This window comes from Ochotona princeps, chromosome 4, assembly GCF_030435755.1.
Source record: "Ochotona princeps isolate mOchPri1 chromosome 4, mOchPri1.hap1, whole genome shotgun sequence".
Taxonomy (NCBI): Eukaryota; Metazoa; Chordata; class Mammalia; order Lagomorpha; family Ochotonidae; genus Ochotona; species Ochotona princeps.
The window spans coordinates 9,423,895-9,443,588 of NC_080835.1; the positions used below are offsets into that span (position 1 = coordinate 9,423,895).

The following is a 19,694-nucleotide window of genomic DNA, read 5'->3' on the forward strand; positions in this document are numbered from 1 at the left end:
TGAAAAGCAATAAAAGAAAATCAACAACAGAAAGAAACAAAGAAATAAAAATTTCATGTAGTTAAATAACATGCTACTGAATGACTAATGTATCACTGAAGAAATGAAAAAGAAAATCAAGAACCTTCTTACATCATTTTAATTATTTGTTTTAGAGGCAGAAAATGACAGAGATGGGGATCTAATTCACTCTTGTTTTGCAGCTAAGCCAAAGTTGGAGCTGAGCCCTATACAGATTTGCCACATGAGTAAAGGAGTTCAAGCACTCTGGCATCATGTGCTGCTTTACAAGGTGCATAAACATGAAGACTGATCAGTGGCAGAACACAGAGAACTCAAACAAGCATTTCATTCCAAGAAGTTAATGGAATTCCATCATTTATTTTTTACCCTTAAACCAGACTGACTCTCAGAGACAAAAAGCATGTTAGGCAGCAGTGTAATTTAGACTTGGAAAAGTGGGAACAGATTCTTCATCCTTCCTGCAGTGGAACTGGTATTGCAATGCCACACCTCCACAGGCATCAGATAATCTGAGTTCTCTCTCTCTCTCTCTCTCTTTCCGCCTCCCCCCTCCCTCCCTCCCTCTCTCTCTGTCTTCCTCCCTCCCTCCATCCCTCCCTTCCTGTGTCTGTGCCTATGTGTGTTTCTGGAAATGAACCATGTCCACAGATAGACTGAGAAATCTGGGGCACACAAATGTGTTCCTTCTGGGGGACGTGCTGCATGCTGTCTGGAGTTTCCTCTTGGAATATTTGTCCATTATACTACTTTGACCTGTGAATAGTATGATGTCCCTGTGTGCAACTCTGGAAGTATGTGGGTGATGGTTCCAGCTGGTTTTCTTGGGGCTGCAGAACCAACTGAGTTCTAAAGTCTACTAAATTGGGAAGATTTCTAGGTTCTAAAAGAAAGCATATGTACTTTGTAGATTTACTTCATTTTCATACTTACACACTCCTCTACAAGCTGCTACCTGTCAAGGCCTCAGAGTTCCCAGACAATGGTAGCTCATGCCCCAGGTGTCCCAGCATGTTGCCTGCGTTATCTTACTCATAAGCCCAAAACAGGGTCAGGCCATGGATTCTACTGCTCTTAGATTGAAGGTGGGAAAAATAGAAGTGTGTGAAGGTTGGTTTCCTGTAGAGAGTGTTGGACTGAAGCCCAGGTCTCTCATTATGCCTAACTCAATTTCTATGGTCTTCTGCTCTCCTGCCTCCAATTGCAAAACTGAAAGGCCAACAGAGAACTCACTAGGTTCTCTTTCATGGTAAACACTGTTGAAGATTTGTGCCTGTTACTTTAAGGGAAGAATTTATTAAAGTAGAATCTGAACTATTTAGTTCTCACTAATAGGAAAAAAGATAATAATTTTCCTGATGACTGCCCTTTCCCTTCCCATATAGATTTTAGAATGTATGATTGAGTGAGGTTTAGGGTATTTCTAGACTTTGCAATGACCTTTTCATGCTGTATTTTTCATAAAATAATTCCAGAATTTGAATGCACCTGACAACAAATTCTTCTCACTCAGCCCTTGTGAGTTCTTGCTGTCCATAAGGGTTCCCCTATAATCACTTCTGGCCTGATAGGAAATTTCACTATGGTGATATCCAAGTATGTGTACATTTATTTATTCATGTCGGTCTGATGCTGTCACCCCAGCAATGGGAGGTGACATACCAGTGAAAAAAAACCAGCCATGCACATTTTCATCAGCTGCTTTATTCTGTATTATGGGAATGTTTGGGAACTAGGTCAAGAATCTACTTGCATTGCAAGGTGATTGTCTTTCTGGAAGAACAATCAGGAGAATCCAATCCTTCTAAGGGGATGCAGAAAGGAGGCCAGATACCTCTCAGAGAGGTTTCAAAGTTGTAGACTTAAGCCACAGCAGCAAAGCCAACCTGATTGTTGGCACGGTCAAAGACGGTGAAGTACTGGCGGATGAAGACATCACCCAGGATCCAGAGCTCGCCAGTGTAAGTGTCGACATCCATGCCCTCAAAGCCACTAACACAGACACCATCCTCCTGGAGAAGAGAGAAGAGGATGTGAGATGGGGAACATAGTGAGGTTTGCAGGGACTCAATGGTAACCATCAAGAGCTCCTTGTTCTGACTTCAAGTAGTGTGCCTAAAGGAGCTTCTGTCTCTGCTCAGGGATGTGGCTGTTGCTGGTCTGGGTTAGCCTGCAGAATCTCCTCTCTGCTCTCTTGGTGTGCACAATTGCTAGGCACTGTATACTGTCATGGCAAGACACAGGACCATGATCTCAGTACTGTATCTAGGGAGATGTCAGGTTCTGGGAAAGAGATTTGGAATGACCCAGGGTGCAGTGTTCAGATCAAGGGCAATAGCATAGTAGTCAGCCGTGGGGTCATCTCACTCCCTGCATCACTGAGCTCAGCCATGAATGCAGACTACATTCACCTGAGGAGAGGCCTAAACACAGGTAATTCTCACTGAGTAAGGTCAGCCCACTAAGAAAAACTGGTTTTGCACATGGATGTATAGAAGGAGACAGGAAGTTTCCTAAAACTCATTGGAATAAAGCTATGATCAGCACCACTCTGACCCCCAACCACAATCATGATGGGATAAGCTGACACCTCTGGTTTTAGAAGAAGAAATGAAGCTGACAGAGGTAACACTTTACTCAGCATTGAAAGGCAAGATATTGAGGCTCAGGAACCTGATTACAGGTGTCTATACAAACCAAATCCACTCTTCATGCAATCATGTTTTTTCGCCTCACGTTATGCTTAGGGGCTTAATTCCATACTCATTCATGCACTCTTTGGGAGTTCACACTATCCACAGCTGTGCAAAGCAGGAGTCCCTCTAAGCCTTGGCTTCAGCTAGGAGAAGTGTCCATTCCCTCATGCAGAGGAGAATGTGTGGCCACTTTTGTGGGGGCTTCCAAGCAACTGGCAAGTGCTCCCTTACCTCCAGAATGTAGGCACTGGCGGGCACAGGGTACTGGACTCCATTGATGGTGTAGACAATGTTGGGCAGGGAGTACATGGAGGAGCAGCTGACAACCATCTGGAAGGTATGAGTGTAAAGAATTAGAGGGTTAAGAAAAGAACAGAAAAAAAAGCAAAAAGAATTAGCAGGTTTGATTTCTTGAGCATGATACTCGCACAGGTTGTGTGCTAGGTCAGATCCCTGTGTGACTTGCCTCGCCATCAGAGTTCTCAGAAGCGCCAATGTAGCTCTGGATGTTGGAAATGGCACTGGTGGGGCCGGTCAGCAGAGAGGTGCCAGTGTCCACGATGGCCTGGCAGCCATCAGCACAAGCGATGGTCTCCCCATCCATGGTGATGCTGATGGAGAGAGACCAAAATGGTTCAATGAGTCTCCACCATTACACTTGTGACCCTAGGTAGCAGAACAGCTGGGAAGTCAGACTTCAATTAGACCAGGAATGGCTGGACTGAAACAGTTTCTCAGTTATTGGGCATACCACAGTCTGCATACCACAGTCTTCCTACAGAGAAAGAATTTCAGATTATTCCCAGGTTGCCTCTATGCTATTGGATACTTGGCTTGCCATGTCTTGCCAAGTGTGCTGAGATGTGGTGAGATGACCCAGACAGCAAAGAAGTGGATGTCCTGTTCCTGTTGTAGATCTAGGTGCCAGCGTAGACCTCCCTTTCTGTGAGGTAGTTTTCCTGGACTCTGTGTGTGTGGAGAAGAACCCAACTTACTCCCAAATGTGCTGGCTGATCCAAGCAGATCAGGACAGCACATCATTGAAAGTCCACAAAGAAATGAGCTCAAAGATCATACCAGGACAGCAGGCAGCAGTGTGGTCTCACCTGTCCACGGTGATCTGCCAGTAGCCCTCATAAGAGACAGGCACCCAGTTCAGACTTCCAGTGTAGTAAGAAGAATCGATGCCACCAAACATGACCACGCTGCCACTGTCATCATCACTGTGGGAAGTGCAGAGGCAGGGAGAGAAGTTAGGCATTCATTCATTTATTAAGGCACACATTGCATATTTGCTGTGTACAGACCTGGAGTTCCCATTGATGGGGCATTTGTGAGAGCCAGGAGCTCTGCTCAATATGTAGCTGGCATGAGTACTTCTCTTGTAATGCCAGTTCTACACAGTGGTCCATACCATTTTGACTTTTTAAGACCCTGTGTCTCAGAGAAGTAAGGTCACCTGGTCAAGTTCACTTAGTTGTGGAGTTGTAGTCAAGATCGAACCTACAAATTTGTGTTCCCAATTGTGTCCTTAGCATGCTGATACTCACTGTTGTTACCTTGTGGACCACAAGAGAAGTGAATTTAGTGCAGCTGGCTCTTAAGGCCTTGTGGTGGTATGGCTAGTTCAGGCCTAGGGCTAGTTATTGTCAGTGTCTAAAGACATATTTGGTGGTCATGATTATGACTAAATAGGACAGCAGAGGTTACTGAGGCACATGGATCAGAGGCCCATATTTAGTGCATGCTCTTCCATGTGTTGGACAGCCCCAATAATATGCAAATTACATATTTCCTTTTGAGCACTAAGGATGAGGGAACTGCTCCTCGAGAGCAAATGGATCATGAAGTCAAAATTAAACAAGTGATAACACTTAGTGTTGTCAATAACTGTGAATGAGGACTGATTGTTAGAAAAAGGAGAAAGAACATATGAACCCAACAGGGATATGACAATATTACTACCCCATTTGTGCTGTTCTAGACTTCAGTACTTCAAACGTTTCCCTGCTCTAAGCTCATTCCTAGGCATGCAGCCCTGGATAATCCTTTTTGGGTGAAGTAGAAATGATGTGTGTGGAAGAAACTCCAGGGTACCAACTTACGAGCTCAGGTAGACGGAGAAGAGATCCTGGGACACGAGGCCCTCATTCCACATGTTGTCAAAGACGGGTGTGGCATCAGAGGCAGAAATGCTGGGGTAGGCCAGACCCAGGATGCCATCAAAGGGAGCATAGTAGAGGAAGGAGCCGGGCTCAGACTCGCTCAGGCCAAAGATCTGGTTGGTGTCTTCAATGCCTCCAACCTGTGTAAGGAGGAAAGGGTGACAGAGATGATGTCCCCCATGAGCACATGTTCCTTGGAGTACTGTGGACTCCAGGCCCGGACCCAGAACTAGTCTTCTTCCTTTTATCACTATAGGAGTACCCAACGTCCAGCGCATCAGGCTGTGAGAGTTGGAGAAGCACTGCTTTCTGCAATGTTTGTATCATCCCACTGTACAAACCATTGGGCACTGATGTGTTCATAGGCACAGATGTGACTTGCTGTGTGAGGCTAAGATGAAATGGATGATCACTGGGTGGGTGGATTTTGGTCAGTCACATGCAAAGGAGTATCCTATAAATTAAGGCCTCATAAAACTGACATGTCCTTTATAAGTCAATGGAACACATAAAACAACAGTGAACAGGAAGAAGAGGGGAGATGCTAATAGATAATCGAGCAATTGTGTCCCTTCTCATTGCTTTCTTCATGACATTTAGCACCGTGTTTAGCTGGGGACTCTAGGAACGATGTGTCTATCCATACAAAGCTGAGCCCTAGAATGTGTATGTGACAGCTCTGCCACATCAATCCTAGAACCACACATTATGCTGCTTGTGTGATCTCCAAGACAATACTATTAGAAACATCGTGTCTTGGGTCATTCACTAAAGTCACCTAGTGTCTGGAAGGTGGCCCCAGGGACAGAGAGTATGAGGAAATGGAGATCTCAGGTGCTCACGTTCACAGTGTCGTATCCCAGGATGCCGCTCATGCTGCCAGTGCCATAGGTGATGGAGATTGTCTCGCTAGTGGCCTCAAAGGTGGAGGAGTCATCAGGGTTGAACTGGTTATGGACACCTGCAAAGGCAAGGAGTGTCATCATTAACCTCCAGTTGGAAAGCTATGGCAGTGTTTAAGCATGTGTTCTTGGAATTGGATTTCTTTTTTTGTGTGGGGCTATACAGAAGAAACATGACATCTGACTCAGGATGATGTTTAAGATGACATTTAGAGATCGAGAGTCACCAGGTTCCAATCTCATCTTTTTGGTGCTCAGCAGCATGTCTCTATTTAACCTCACAACTGAGTTTAAGTCCTCCCACATTTCCCAGCATAAGCAGAGAGTTTTGAGGTCGCTGTCCATGGTGCTGAGCGCTGCCACACCAATACTGGCTTGTGTTTTGGTGCCACTGATTCTCCAGTCACATCCTCAAAGGGGGAAAATCCCTATACTTACAAAACTGCACCATGGAAAATAACAATACCAATAGAACATAAATTAAAACCTCAAGACAAAATCTGGAAGAGGGTAGAGCTGGAAAAGCTGATAAAGGGTAGAGCTGGAAAAGACTTTACACTGACAAAGTCTCTTTCTTGGGCAAAACACTGACTTGTGTGTTCCTCTCTATTCTCCATGATGTCTCAGCCCAACATTCATCCACTGTCTCATGTAGGACCCAGTGAGGCAGCCAGCCTGAAACACTTCATCACTGCATCTTTTAGATGTCACACTGTACATGAGTCCATCTGACCACCTTTTCCCCGTTTTCTCTAGTACATCTGTGCCCAGTGCATGGCTCACAGAAGCCGCTTGAGTATGTCCTAGTGCTTGTGTCCCTGAGTGACTCCAACAGGCTAGAGTGAAAGCTGTATGATGTCACTGAGTGGTTAGGGTTCTCAGCATCACCTGATGCTGAGTAGGCATGAATGAATGTTGAGGAGGTGTGGATGGCAGACACTCACTGCAGGCAGCACTGGAGCAGTAGACAGAGGGCACCCAGAGGTTGGAGGAGCCAGTGTCAAAGATGACGGTGAAGTCCTGACCGGGGGTTCCAATGCTGATGGTGCCAAAGTACTCAGTCTGTAGGGACCAGGACAGCACAGCTTGAATACCAGGGGTTTACCACATGCAACCTCCCATAATGATCAACTCTCTTCCCAATTCTTTATCTTCTCCTCCCTTCATCTCCCATTCCCATCCAGTGCTATCTGCTCCATGTCCCAGCTCTGGTCTCCACACCTCCTTGAAGTCTTTTCTGACTGCTCCCTGATTGCCTCTAAGTATTCTCTGCTGAGCACATTTACACCCAAGGCAGATGTGCTGTCCTCGCTCAGCTGGTGCCCTTCCTGTGTCAGTGTCACACTTCTCAGGGGATGTGACATAACCTGGAGCACAGACTAGGCAAGGCTCAGCTGTTCATTCATTAACTGGCTGATGAGGAGACATACAAGTCACTAACACTGTAATTCAAGGAAATCATTTTGTCCCCAAAACTTTCTGTGAACAGCAGGTTTTAGGAAAGGAACAACGTTTTTATTCTCAGAGTCAACATTTCCCCATTGCTCGCTCTGCTCCAGTATCCCAGCCTTTGTACTGTTCCTGGAAGCGAAAAGCTTCAGGTCACTCCAGCGTCTTTATTCTGTGTGTTTTGCCAAATCCATGTACCCTTCACCTCACCAGCACCACCATGCTTCCTTCCTTCCTCATCTTTGTCTCACACTCTTCTGCAACCCACAAATGCACTAGGCTTCTCCTTGACCTGTGGCCAAAAGGAGACTTCATGCTCCCTGGAAGTCCCTTCCTTTCCTGGGAACTCCAGTTGTTCCTTCACTGCCCCAATGAGCACTGCTTGTCCTCAAGGAGCCATAGTCTCAGACAGAGAACTCTCAGTGAATGGCCCCGAACCCAGTGTTGCTCTCACTGGGTTGATGAGGTTCAATGAAGTCATCCTTTCCTCCTTGGGAACTTTGACTTTAAAGCTCAATGCTGCCCTCTGCTTCCATCACAAGCCTGGGTCTAGAATGCAGCTCTCAGATTACATAACCACTGAAACAATGAACAACTGAATGAAGGACATGGGAAAGGACCAACAGTGATTGTGATTCCCTACAACTTTGAGCTTCTGAGGTCCAGGGACAATCCCTGACCGTTATGCACGTGTGTTGCATGCCCCTGTGCTGCTACCTCAGTCCTTGTTGCTGCCCCTTCCACCTGCCCATTCACTCACATCCAGGTAGTTCTCCAGGCTCTCGGAACCAGAGGCCAAGACATCTTTGGGGAAGTACTTGGAGGCCCGGTTGAGGGTGTGAGTCTTCAGGTAGTCCTTCAGCAGGCCCTTCTCAATCAGGTTCTTCCTCAAGGACTTCTTTCTGACCAGGGGGACCCTAAACAGAACATTGGATCATGCATGATTAGGAGATTATGAATAGCTGGTCCCGGGTTTTAATTAGGAGATGCTGCAGAAGCCCGAGAAACTAGTCTAAGAGACATCTGTTACAGAGCACTGCACAGAGGTGAGGTCACAAGATAATTCGTGATGGGGCTGACACCTAACCTCATCTGTCCTCCAGGTCTGGGTTGTAAAATACATCACAGTGTAGCTTCCCATGGTGGCAGAAATAGAGGCAAGGAAGGGAAAGAACAGATGGTGGAAGACTGAGAGGAAGGAAGGAGGAAAGTTGCAGAGGAAACACAAGGAGCACAGGAAGCCTCAGAGGTCTGGAAAGCCCCTGGAGCCTCATTTCCTGGTGCTCAAGCCCAGACTCACTTGTGCACAATGCACTCAGAGAGTGCCAGCAGGCCAAGCAGCAGCAACCACTTCATGGTTCTTCCTGTCTCCTGAGTCCGTGCAGAAAGCAGGTCGAGTGGCAGGTGTGCAGCAGCAGGCAAGAGCCACGGCTTATATAGGGGCCACTTGCTGACTGTAATAGCCTTATCAGGCATGTCAATGCCACCTGCTATCACACTTAGCAGCAAACAGAATAGTCCCTGATAAGATTTGCTGCTGGGTGTCACATTCTTACTAGTTGCTTGTTGAATAGTAGTTTTCCACTATACACTGCATCACATGGATTGGAGTGCACGTGGCAAGAGTTCCCAGCCATAGAGTCATGACTATTATTTCAGAAATGAGAATAGCCCATGTTATGACTTCCATAATTACTATTTTGAATAAATTATTCAGCAGTGCACTGAGCACAACATTGCAGCAGTGTTGCAGAAGCTCATTGTCCCCCAGTTTGTCCTAATGGCACAAATGGTTGGAATGCTTAGAGCTGCCTGAGGTGATTGAGGTCCGTGCTGCTGTGTGAGCCAACATGGAGAATACCGGCAGTGTTTTGTGTATCCTAGAGGTCTCGTTTTTCAGTATAAATAGATTCATGCTTTCTGTTACTATAGGATGTATGTGTGTGGAAAAGGATTTGTTTTCTCACCCTGGTAGCTGGCTCAGCATTCCCTCACCCAAGACATGCACACCCGAATTCTCTTTCCTAAGGTGGGACATAGCATCCCTAATCTCTCATGCTTCACTGAATCATAAAGAAATTCTTTGCTATGATTGGTTTCATACTTGGTCCTCAGACTCTGCTCAGCTGAGGAGTCCCGTGGTAACATCTGTGGGACAACAGCAGGCCCATGTCCCTACTGGGACTCCCAACCAATCTGTCAGCAATCATGTCCCAAAATGGTGTCCCATAGTCTTTTCCCAAATACAGAAGCTTTTCAAGAGGTCTTCTGAAGGCAAAACTAAGCCACCAACATGCTGTGAGATCACAGCTCAACCCCATGGGATGGAGGTTGTATCTCCAAGATCTCCCAGCTCTCTCTGAGTTCCATCATCTGGCTGCTTAATTCTGTCATCAAAATTGTACAGTAAAGGTATTGTGCTTCCTCTACTTACAGGCTGGACAGAAGAGGTATGTGTGGCTGATGTTGCGTCCTTCTCTTATCCAGTGTTGTAAACCCTACCCGGGTGATAGAGACCCACTGGAGGCTGCAGTCTGGAGAGCAGTGGCTGATGTCATAGCACAGATTGAGGGAGCAGGGCAAGACTCTCTGTAGCATGGTGCCTGTATGATTAGGATGTTAGTTTGCATTTGAAAAGTTCTACCATAGGTCTATGAATTAAAGGCTTAGTGTGCAGGATGGTGCTGTTGGAATGGTGAAGCCTACCGGGACATCCTTGTAGTGCTGGGTTCACACTCAGGGGAGGACATTCTCATGTCCTTGTTGCTGTGGGCTTGGTCTTGGAGTCTGACTCTCAGAATCTGGTCTGGCATGCCTGCTTTCTCTGCATGTCCTACCATCCTCCATAGACCTAACCAGAAAGAAACATTTTACCATGCCTTTTCAACAGGTATGTATAACACATGAAGTAAATAAATATCTATCCTTTCTAAGAACATGGCCCAGATATTTTGTTTTAGGATCAAGGAGCTGCCAAACACAGCTCCCATCTCAGCATATCCAAGCGTGTTCACAGCAGGCAGATCAACTCTAGCCTCGATGTATTGGTGTATAAAATTGGAGCTTATATCCAGCTGGCCATGTCTCTGTATACTCACTCTCTCCATAGTTGGTTCTGATGAAACACATTGCCCTGTGGGAAAGTCCCCCCAGCAATGCTTGAGGATAGCCCCAGAAGCCAGCCAGAGGAAGAAGACCCCTGTGTGTGTGTGTGATTTTATCATTAGCAACAGCAAATGGGTCTGAACCCTCTTGAGAAGTCTACTTCTCAAGACATGTGTGCATCCTTGCTGTTTTCCTAACATAGGGCCATTTCCAGAGCATGTCAGGGATCTGAGAAGGGGAAGGTTGATGCAACTGTTTGGTTCCTGTGTAAACCTTCATGATACAATGGTGCAATTTCGTTGAGTGTTTCTACTTTTCTGAATACTGTCAGATCTGTACTCCTTTGTTTCCTCTTAAGATCATTATTTTTATTGTGTCAACATTGACGCAGTGTGTGTTGGGGTGGTAAGATTTGGTGTTCATCACAAGTTCTTCTCAGCAGGCACTGGTGCTGGTGGGACTGGTCCCTGTCTCTCAGAAGAGCTGTGGTCCTGGAATGCTCTTGTCCCACCTGGTTCCTGTCATAGGTCAGCATGTCAGTGAGCATTCCATAATGGCCACCCCGGGGGCTCTTCAAGCAGCACTCTACCTGACCTTCATTATGTGTCAGAGCTCTTGGAAGAGAGATAGGAATCCTAATTCAGGCCTCTCTGATCAACAATCAGGAATACCCATGACTTGCAGCAAAGAGTCCATGCAATCTCGCTGTGCCAGGCTGGACCATGGAAAGATTGGACAAGAATGTTTACTAAGCCATTAGTCTTGCCCAGCACCCAGGTTGGCAGTGCCTGGCCTGAAGGGGTCCAGGGCTTAAGATCTCTAATGCCGACCTCCACCTGCCAAGGTCCATAGTGTTCAGTCCTGATATATGGACATATCATATGAGGCAATGGAAAGAAACTGAAAAAAAAAATAACCACTCCTGATAGGCAGAGATGAAGTGCTTAGGTATAACAGGTGCTATGGAGCTTGCTGATCATCCTGAAACAGATGGGCCCCTTGATCTTTGCGTCAAGGTCTCAGCCTGAGGCTTGGTCTTCCACCATGCAGGAGGGCTGTGCTGCACTGCTCATCCCCACAAGTGGCTTCACTTCCAGAGCTGTGGGAGAAAAGTTCACTTTAGCTCTATAACCTGATGTGTTTGATTTCAAGTATGCTTTATAACATGAGGGGCTTGCATGAATTCATGTAAAGTGCAGTTGAATGGAGAGTTCTTCAGTGCCAAAGGTTTGAAGTCTGTGCTTAGGTTTTTCTTAGTACACGTATACCACAAATGTGTTTACCTTCTCCCGTGCATGGTTATTGTGGATAGATTGTAGGGAAGAACAAATTGACAAGCAGATGCTTAAAGGAATGGTTAAGATGCTTCTTGGAATGCCCACATCGCATATTATAGTGCCTGGGTCCCTGTCCATGTTCTCTTCCCAATTCTGGCTTCTTTCAAATGTGCACCCCAGATGGCAGGAAGTGATAGATGTATTGAGTACTTGGGCTGTTGCAACTGAAATTAATTTCTGAGCTCCTGGCTTTATCCAGGTCCATTTACTGTTGTCACAGGCATTTGGGGAGCAGCCAAATGATTCTTTCTCTCTCTCTCTTGTCTGTCTTAACTCAAAATATGTTTAAATCTTTTAAAAATGACTCCTAACCGCACTATCCAGTACCTACCTAGTTTATTGTGAACGAATGTATATGTTTACTTATAAATAAGGCACCATACAAGAGAGACCACATAAGAGAGACTACATTGTCTTATCATGTGGGTATATTCTGCTCAAGTGTTGGTTTTTCCACTTTTTTGTAAAACAAAGAAATAACTGCTCATGTATTTTCCAGGTGACTACTTCTAACTCTACATCATTGACATTTATTTTTAATGCTTGTTTTTTATCAAGTGTCAGAGAGAGGGAAGGGAGAGGGAAGGGAGAGGGAGAAGGGGAGAGAAAATGTGTGACAGAGAGTATGTGTGATTGCATGAGAGAGGGAATCAAACAGCTGGTTCACTGCACAAATGGTCACAAAGGTGTTAAGTGGTCCCTGTTGAAGCCATAAGGGTAGAACATTGGTGTTCAGAGAGACAACCCTGTTCAAACCATGGCACCAACATCATGATCTAGGTAGAGACACAGCAGCACAAGTGTCCCAAAACTCCCTCACACTTCTGCCAGCTGACAACAGCCTTCTAGCCCAAGATTATAAGTGTTGTCACTGCAAGCAACAAGGGTCCCATTGTGTGCCTATTTGTCCTCTTGATAAATGGCACTGTGTAAATCATGCTCGTGTGTCTCACTGATCTTTTTTCTCTTTCTTTCTTTCTTTCTTTCTTTCTTTCTTTCTTTCTTTCTTTCTTTCTTTCTTTCTTTCTTTCTTTCTTTCTTTCTTTCTTCCTTCCTTCCTCCCTCCCTCCCTCCCTCCCTCCCTACCTCCCTCCCTCCTTCCCTCCTTCCTTCCTTCCTTCCTTCCTTCCTTCCTTCCTTCCTTCCTTCCTTCCTCCTTTCATTTCTTCCTTTCCTTCCTTTTTCTTTCTTTGATGGCTGAGAATGATCTTCCTCATTATCTGTGAGCAGTGGCCTTTGATTGTTCTAGTAGATGTGTTTTGGAGCACATGTGCATACTTTGCAAAGAGGGCATTGCTGAATTGTGGAGGAGGCATTTGTGGATTGTGTAGTAACTGCTGCACAGCTTCCCAAAGTGATCATGTTGTTAACTTACGCCAACTGCTCCTTATGGTAGGTGCAGTTGTATGTGTCAGCCACTTTAACCATTCCAGTATGTGTAAGGAGAAATATTGCCATTTGTATTATTTGTTTCTGAGGCTCACCATTCAAGCACACACACATGCACACACACACACACGCACACACACACATCGAGGGATCCCATCCTGTTGTGGTTTGGGACCAGGCCAAGATATGCACCAAGTGGTATCCAGGTAACCAACATGGGTGACAGCTGCTCAAGCCCTTGGGCCATTACTTATTGCTTTCCTGGGTGCACAAAGATAAAGCTAAATCATAGTGCGGCTCTCCAATTTCAACTGTTGCTCCAATATGTGAAGTTATGGAAGTCCCATGATGCCTTTCTGACCCCCAAGCCAGACTGCCTCTCAGAGTGAGAAGGCATATTAAGCCATAGTGTCATTTAGAATTGGAAAGATGAAAACATATCTCTGTTCTATGCTGTAGTGAAACTGGCAATACACTTGCCTCACCTTCCCGGGGATCCGGAGCTTCGTCTACATGCGTGCATGTAAAGGGGCCAGGTCCACAGACGGACTGAGAATTTAGGGGGCACAGGTGCAGGTGGCCTCCGAGGGAGCTGATGCCTGGTTGTTCCAGTATCCATAGCTGGATGCTTTGCCTCCAGGCCTTCCTTGCTCCTGCTTTTTGGTATTGCTCCTTTCCTGGGCATTGCATGTATCTGTTACATCGACACCTGCTGACAGGGCCCTCACAGACAAGGCCAAGACTTTGCCCTTTTATGGCTTGTGTGCCTGTGGGATGATGCCCCACAGGGGCATCTCCTGTGAGGTTGACTGCTGTGATTGGTAGCCAGTGGTGACTGTGTTTTGCCAAGAGTCTGTCAGCTGCCATGGGCAAGGACTTTGCACACAATCTATGTCCTGTAGTTGAGCTCAGGGGCTTATTTCCACTGCTTCTCAGTTGCTTGTCCCTACCCTTTCCACACTAATAGGGCGTGCTTCCTCCCTGTGTCTAGGATGAGTGAGACCAGCCGCCCCAAACAAGGCTCCCAGCTAGGATTTAATTCTCATGGGTCCAGTGTCCTGTGCTTCATTCAGACGGTCACTACTAGGACAGGAAGGTAGTGAATGGTCAGGTACTCCCCTGAGCCATGTGAGAAAATAGCGGTGGCTGTGTTGAGGGTGTCAGGAGGCATTCCTTGAACTCACAACTCAGTCCCTGCTGAGATCCCAAGCCACGTGTGCACGCCGGGGTTGAGACTCCTTCCCCGTGTGCCTGCCATGCTGTGCACTTAGGGTTTTCACCGGACCCATTCCCTGTGTGTGTAGAATACCTTCAATGCTGCTGGTTTTAGTTTTGTAACTTTTTCTTTTTTCAGAGTGGTGCAAGCAAAAATTCAAGTGGGTGAGGATTGGTTGGGCTTTGCTGCAGCATCAGCAGGCATAGGCTGGCACTGGAGACTAAATGTGTCAAGTTAAATTCCAGAACCACCTGGAGAGTGCTTAATCAGGGAGTGGGAGTGGCCTAGAAGAGAAACAGTGTGGGCCTCCCTCTTGGGTTAACACTGCCACTGGAGCACAGGAAAACCAGGGCAGCGGCAGATGTGGCTAGACAGAAAGGCACCCAACACCGACAGCATGTGTGTGGGCTGGATAGTGGAGCTGCTTCGATATTAAGTCTATAAGGTCTGGAGCTTTGGTACTGTCTACATTTACTTGCTCTGAAAATCTATGCAGTTCTGTGCAAGCAGGTCACTGTGATTGTACTAGAATCCTCCTGGCAATCTGATTGCCAATGTGCTGGTGTCCTGACCATTTTACCTGTCTCATGTCATTCCCCAGCTGGCAGCAGGCTTTGTGCACCGTAGCTGGTCTATATATTTTGCAGGTGCGCAAACAGAGCTCTGATAAGATAACTTTGCGGTGCAGAGTATTGTGCTGAAGCCCAAGTCTCTCTGTTTTCTGTTTGTGACCCTGTGCTGGTTGGTGCTCTGCTCATGTGTCTCCAAGTGGTCAAACGGAGGCTAAACTGGGATTTACAGAGTTGATCCACATTTGCTGGCATGCAAACACAAGCTGCTTTCCACTGAGCTACCTTTAAGGAAAATCAGCTTTAAAAAAATTGGAATCTGAACTGCTTCCTTCTGATTCATTTTAGAAATATTTTTTAAAATGGGTTTTGTCTGTTGGTTGTGAATAGGGGTAGAATATTCTGAGGGCAGGATTAAACAGATGGAGAATTATGAGTCAGGTGAAGTGAAGAGAATGCAATTTTGAGACAGAGGAGAGGACAAGCCAATGGCAGATGGACATCTTGAGACCCAGAACATTGGGAAACTCAGAAGCAGCAGTCATAGTAGTCAGATACCTCAGCAGTAATTGGTGATCAGCGTCTCAGCAGGGGCCAGGTGGGATGGGGAATTCAGTGTCAGCTCAGGAGGTGCAAACAGGCACAGAACAGCCATTCAGATGTGCTAAATCTGCCCACGGGCATAAGCAGAGTGGCAGAGCATTATCAGGCAGGCACAGGAATATAGGGATTTCATCGTTCAGACATGTCAGCAGTGCTACAGGTGCCATTTTGTGATCAAATGGAAAAGGCTGTTGCGGGCTGGAAACTCAAAGTAAGCTGCCCATGCACTGAGCTGTGAGCAAGCTTTCTTCTGCTTGAATGCAATGCCCTTGTCCCACAGGGAAAACAGTACCAGTATCGCATTCTATAGATTCCAACAATGGTGGGTTCAGTTGATCCCTAGATCCTATTATGAGCAGGCCCATACCCATTCCTGCAGCACATTAAATGCCATTTTGTGTACTGAAGGAAAAACTGTGAGGTTGGAGGAACAACAGTGAGCTGCAATGGTACTAAACCCGGAGAGAACTCACTTAGGGCTGAACGCATTGAAATAATTCCACAGGAAAAATACTACTTACTCAACATTATATCCTACTGGTTCTGTCCTACTGAAAGAGTTTCAGATGAACCTCATACCTAAAACCAACAAGACTAACAACGCCGAGAACTCTGTGATTTAGGACAAGTGATGCATTTCCTATACCCAGGCACTGTTCGCATTGTGAGTGGGAGAAAGACTGTGTCTTTAAGCTTTGGCCCTAGCACAGAGACATAGGAGCTGGTGGAGTGTAGTGAGGATCCTTGTAGGTGCACAGCAGTGAGGCTGAAGCTGGGGCTTGGAGTGTGTGGTGGATGCTAGCACAAGAGCCTGAGACAGAAACTTGCTGTAGGGAGTGATACAAGTGACTCCCAACAAAGAACCAGGTGCCTTATGGAAAAGTAAAACTGACCTGTAGCCCTGTGGTCACTGCAGCTTAGAAGTAAGTCCTAAAGAGAGGATTCTGCTAGCCAGAATTGCAATGACCAAGAGCAAAAGAAGAGACAGAGGCACAGTGAATATGACTGATGCCTCCCAACAAAGGAACACAAGCCTTTGTCAATGTCAGGAGGAACTGAGGAAGACATGGAGGAAATGGGGCAGAAACAAGTTTTAAATCTTATTTTAGAGCTTCTTAGCCAAGAATGAGGAGTACATACAGGAGTTCTAGGAGTGAGTCACACAGGAAAGAGCTACAAGAAATGAGAAGAATGCTGACATATTAGAAATTATGAGCAAAAATGGAGCAAATGAAAAATCACTGGAGAGCCTCAAGAGTAGAATGGATGAAGCAGAAGAAAGACTGTCAGACTTGGTGGTATTTCTTGCAAGAAAGGGAAGCAATCAAGAGGGTGGAAGAGGATCTCAGTCAAGCTAAGTATAGTGTTCAAAAGTAAAGGACATAACTTTCTTATCCCGTCTTCTGTTGATGGGCATTTCGGTGGCTTCCAAGTTTTTGCTATGGTTCATTTACTCCATGGAATGCTACTCGGCTATTTAAAAAAATGCAATGCAGTTCTTTGTGGCCCAATGGGTTCAACTGGGAACCATTATGTTAAGGGAAATGAGTTTATCCCAAAAGGTTAGATACCACATGTTTGCCTTAATTTAGGATGAAATGATGTCAATCCGAAAAATGTATTGTAAGCTGTAATATTATTTCAACCCCAAAACAGCCTGTACCTCATGCAATTAGATATTGTGAAGTAACCAATGAAGCAAGAATCAATGTGAGTCAGACTGCTTATGATCTACATCAAAGAATAGTAATACCTAATATGCTTTTAAGACCGTATGATACTCAGAAATGGGGCGGGAGCAGAGAAATCTTCCATCTCCTTAGAATGTGTGAGGAAGACATGAAGTATAACCTATGAGGAACATAACAGATAACTTATAGACCACAGGCTCAAATCAGGATTAGACAATAGTAAAACTACAAAGACATACAGGGGGAATCAAGAGCTGGACTCTATGCTTGCAATGAAAGAATCTTGACTGAATTTGAAGTGTAATGCTGCACCAAGGTAGAGGAATAAACCATGGGGAAAGGTTACAGCGAGAGGTTGGGGAAATCCCAGAGCCGATGAAACAGTGTCACATAATCCCATGTAACAAAAAAAAAAAATAAATAAATAAAGGACATTATGGAAATGGCAAATATAAGAGCTATGGGAGTTCCAGAAGGTACAGAATGAGAAGCTGGATTTAAAGATACATTGAATGTACAACTAGAGGAAAATGGCCTGCTCAATGCAGTGGAAAACCATATGCTTTGCCTGTTCCTTTTCTTCTAGGTTTGTCTCTGCTTTGTTGAAAGGCTTGGTAATAAAAGGAGAAAGACCTCAGCGCTTCATGAGGCTGGAGTAGGGGAGGAGCTAGGAGGAGCCGGGCGGAGGCCTGAGCATCTCAAACCTCGGGCAGCCATGCTGCCCGGGGTGCTCGGGTGCCCTGCCACGAGTCCAGCCTAGCACAGCCAGGCTTACCACCACGTACGTAAGTACGTGGGGTGAGCCGCTCGCGGGCGGCTTCCTGATCTGCTGGAATCCTGGTTCGATGGCCCTCTTTTGGGATTGGGAGGGGGTGGTCCCAGGGCTCTGAGAAGCGGATCCGGACCTCCTCAGCGCACCATGCGGCTGGAGTGGGGGAGGAGCTCCCGCGCGGTTTCCAGATTGCCAGAATCCTGGTTTGATGGCCCTGTTTTAGGAGTGGGAGGATTGTCCCAGGGCTCTGAGAAGCGGATCTGGACCTCCTCAGCGCGCCATGTGGCTGGAGTGGAGGAGGAGCTAGGAGGAGCCGGGCGGAGGCCTGAGCGTCTCAAACTTCGGGCAGCCATGTTGCCCGGGGTGCTCGGGTGCCCTACCACGAGTCCAGCCTAGCACAGCCAGGCTTACCACCACGTACGTAAGTACGTGGGGTGAGCCGCTCGCAGGCGGCCAGTGTGCCATTTGGCGCCTGGCTGCGCCTGCTGGCCACCCGGCCAGGAAGTTCTGAAATTTGATTCCTTTGATATGCTACAGGAGTCACTCCATGCTGAACCCACAGTTCTCTGAGAATGTGTATTAGTCCTTAAGAGTCTCAATGGCAGTAAATCTTCCTCTGAAGAACCTATAGTCACTTTATAGTGCAGATTACCAACACCAGTCCCTTCAAAAGCAAAATTCTGGGCCTGTCCAGCAGGATACCCCATCACCTGATAGGAGGAGGGATCAGCAGAGTGGTCACAGAAGGCAAGACTATGACATTGTCTGGCATTTGAGAACCATACTCGGGGCTAGAATGTGTCAGGTATGGGTGGACCAATCCCTGTGCAAACTCTGACCCCACTGGATGGTTTAGAAGGGCTGGAGGAGTCTATGCAGGAGGCATGACAGTCTATGGAGCGTGCTGGGCTGACCCAGAGCAACCTCTGGCATACTTAACACTGGCTGGGAACAGGCCTGGTTGGGGAACTTGGGGGAGGCCTTGGCTGGGTGGAGGTTACCAGTAAGGGGCGCAGGAACTGGAAGGGGGCTGAGTTCTGGTCGGGTCACAGTTGTACTCCCTTGGCACAAACATGTATTCGGACTCGACGCACCATGCTGGGTTAGACCGCAACACAGTTTGGTGCTCTGGAGGACCAGGGTAGATGTGGGACGGACTCGGCTAGGTTTCAACCCCAACTGAGCCATAGATGAGCTATATGTGGGTATGGACGAGCCGTGGCTGGGCTGAAACTCTCTACAGCAGGAACCAGAATGGGTTGAAGAGCGGTGCTGGCCAAAGGACCTGCTGGTATGCGTGAAACCTGACACCAGGAAGGGTCTGATGGAGGAATCTGAACAGTTCCTCTGACAGGACACTGATCCTAGAAATAAACGTAGGAAGTATGGAGGTAAACAACCCAGAAGAGGCTTTGGAAAGTGACCCACTGGCATACATTTGGCTCAGGTTGGGGGCAGACCAGGCTGAGTCGGTTCACGTCATCCACTGGCAAATCCGAGTGCTGGAACTGTGAGGGGGCCTGGCCAGGTTTGGTTGCGATAACAACAGTACAAAACACCAAATGCCATGGTGAAATGGCCTGTGCCAATAGGGAATGCAGCACCCAACCAGCACACCTCCCACTGATTTAGATGAGGGACGAGTGTGTGATGGGCAGAGCCGGGAAGAGCTGCAATACTCATCGGATCCAATGGAGGTCGGGGCTCAGAATAGAACCAACCCAGGGATTACAACCACCAGCTGATCGGAGTGATGGACTGTGGCGGGCACTGTGCTTA

At 46.7% G+C, this 19,694-nt stretch overlaps 1 protein-coding gene across 1 annotated transcript; it reads right to left on the bottom strand.

Moving 5' to 3' along the window:
* Window positions 1-1,765: 1,765 nt before the first annotated feature.
* Window positions 1,766-8,589, bottom strand: LOC131480043 (pepsin-3-like). The gene is made up of 9 exons (XM_058662412.1): window positions 8,534-8,589; window positions 7,994-8,150; window positions 6,729-6,846; window positions 5,725-5,843; window positions 4,823-5,022; window positions 3,824-3,940; window positions 3,184-3,328; window positions 2,949-3,047; window positions 1,766-2,033 (listed from the first exon to the last, which is right to left on the bottom strand). The coding sequence occupies exons 1-9, from the start codon at window positions 8,587-8,589 to the stop codon at window positions 1,884-1,886; spliced, it is 1,161 nt and encodes a 386-aa protein (XP_058518395.1). The 3' UTR covers window positions 1,766-1,883.
* Between the last annotated feature and the right edge of the window lie 11,105 nt (window positions 8,590-19,694).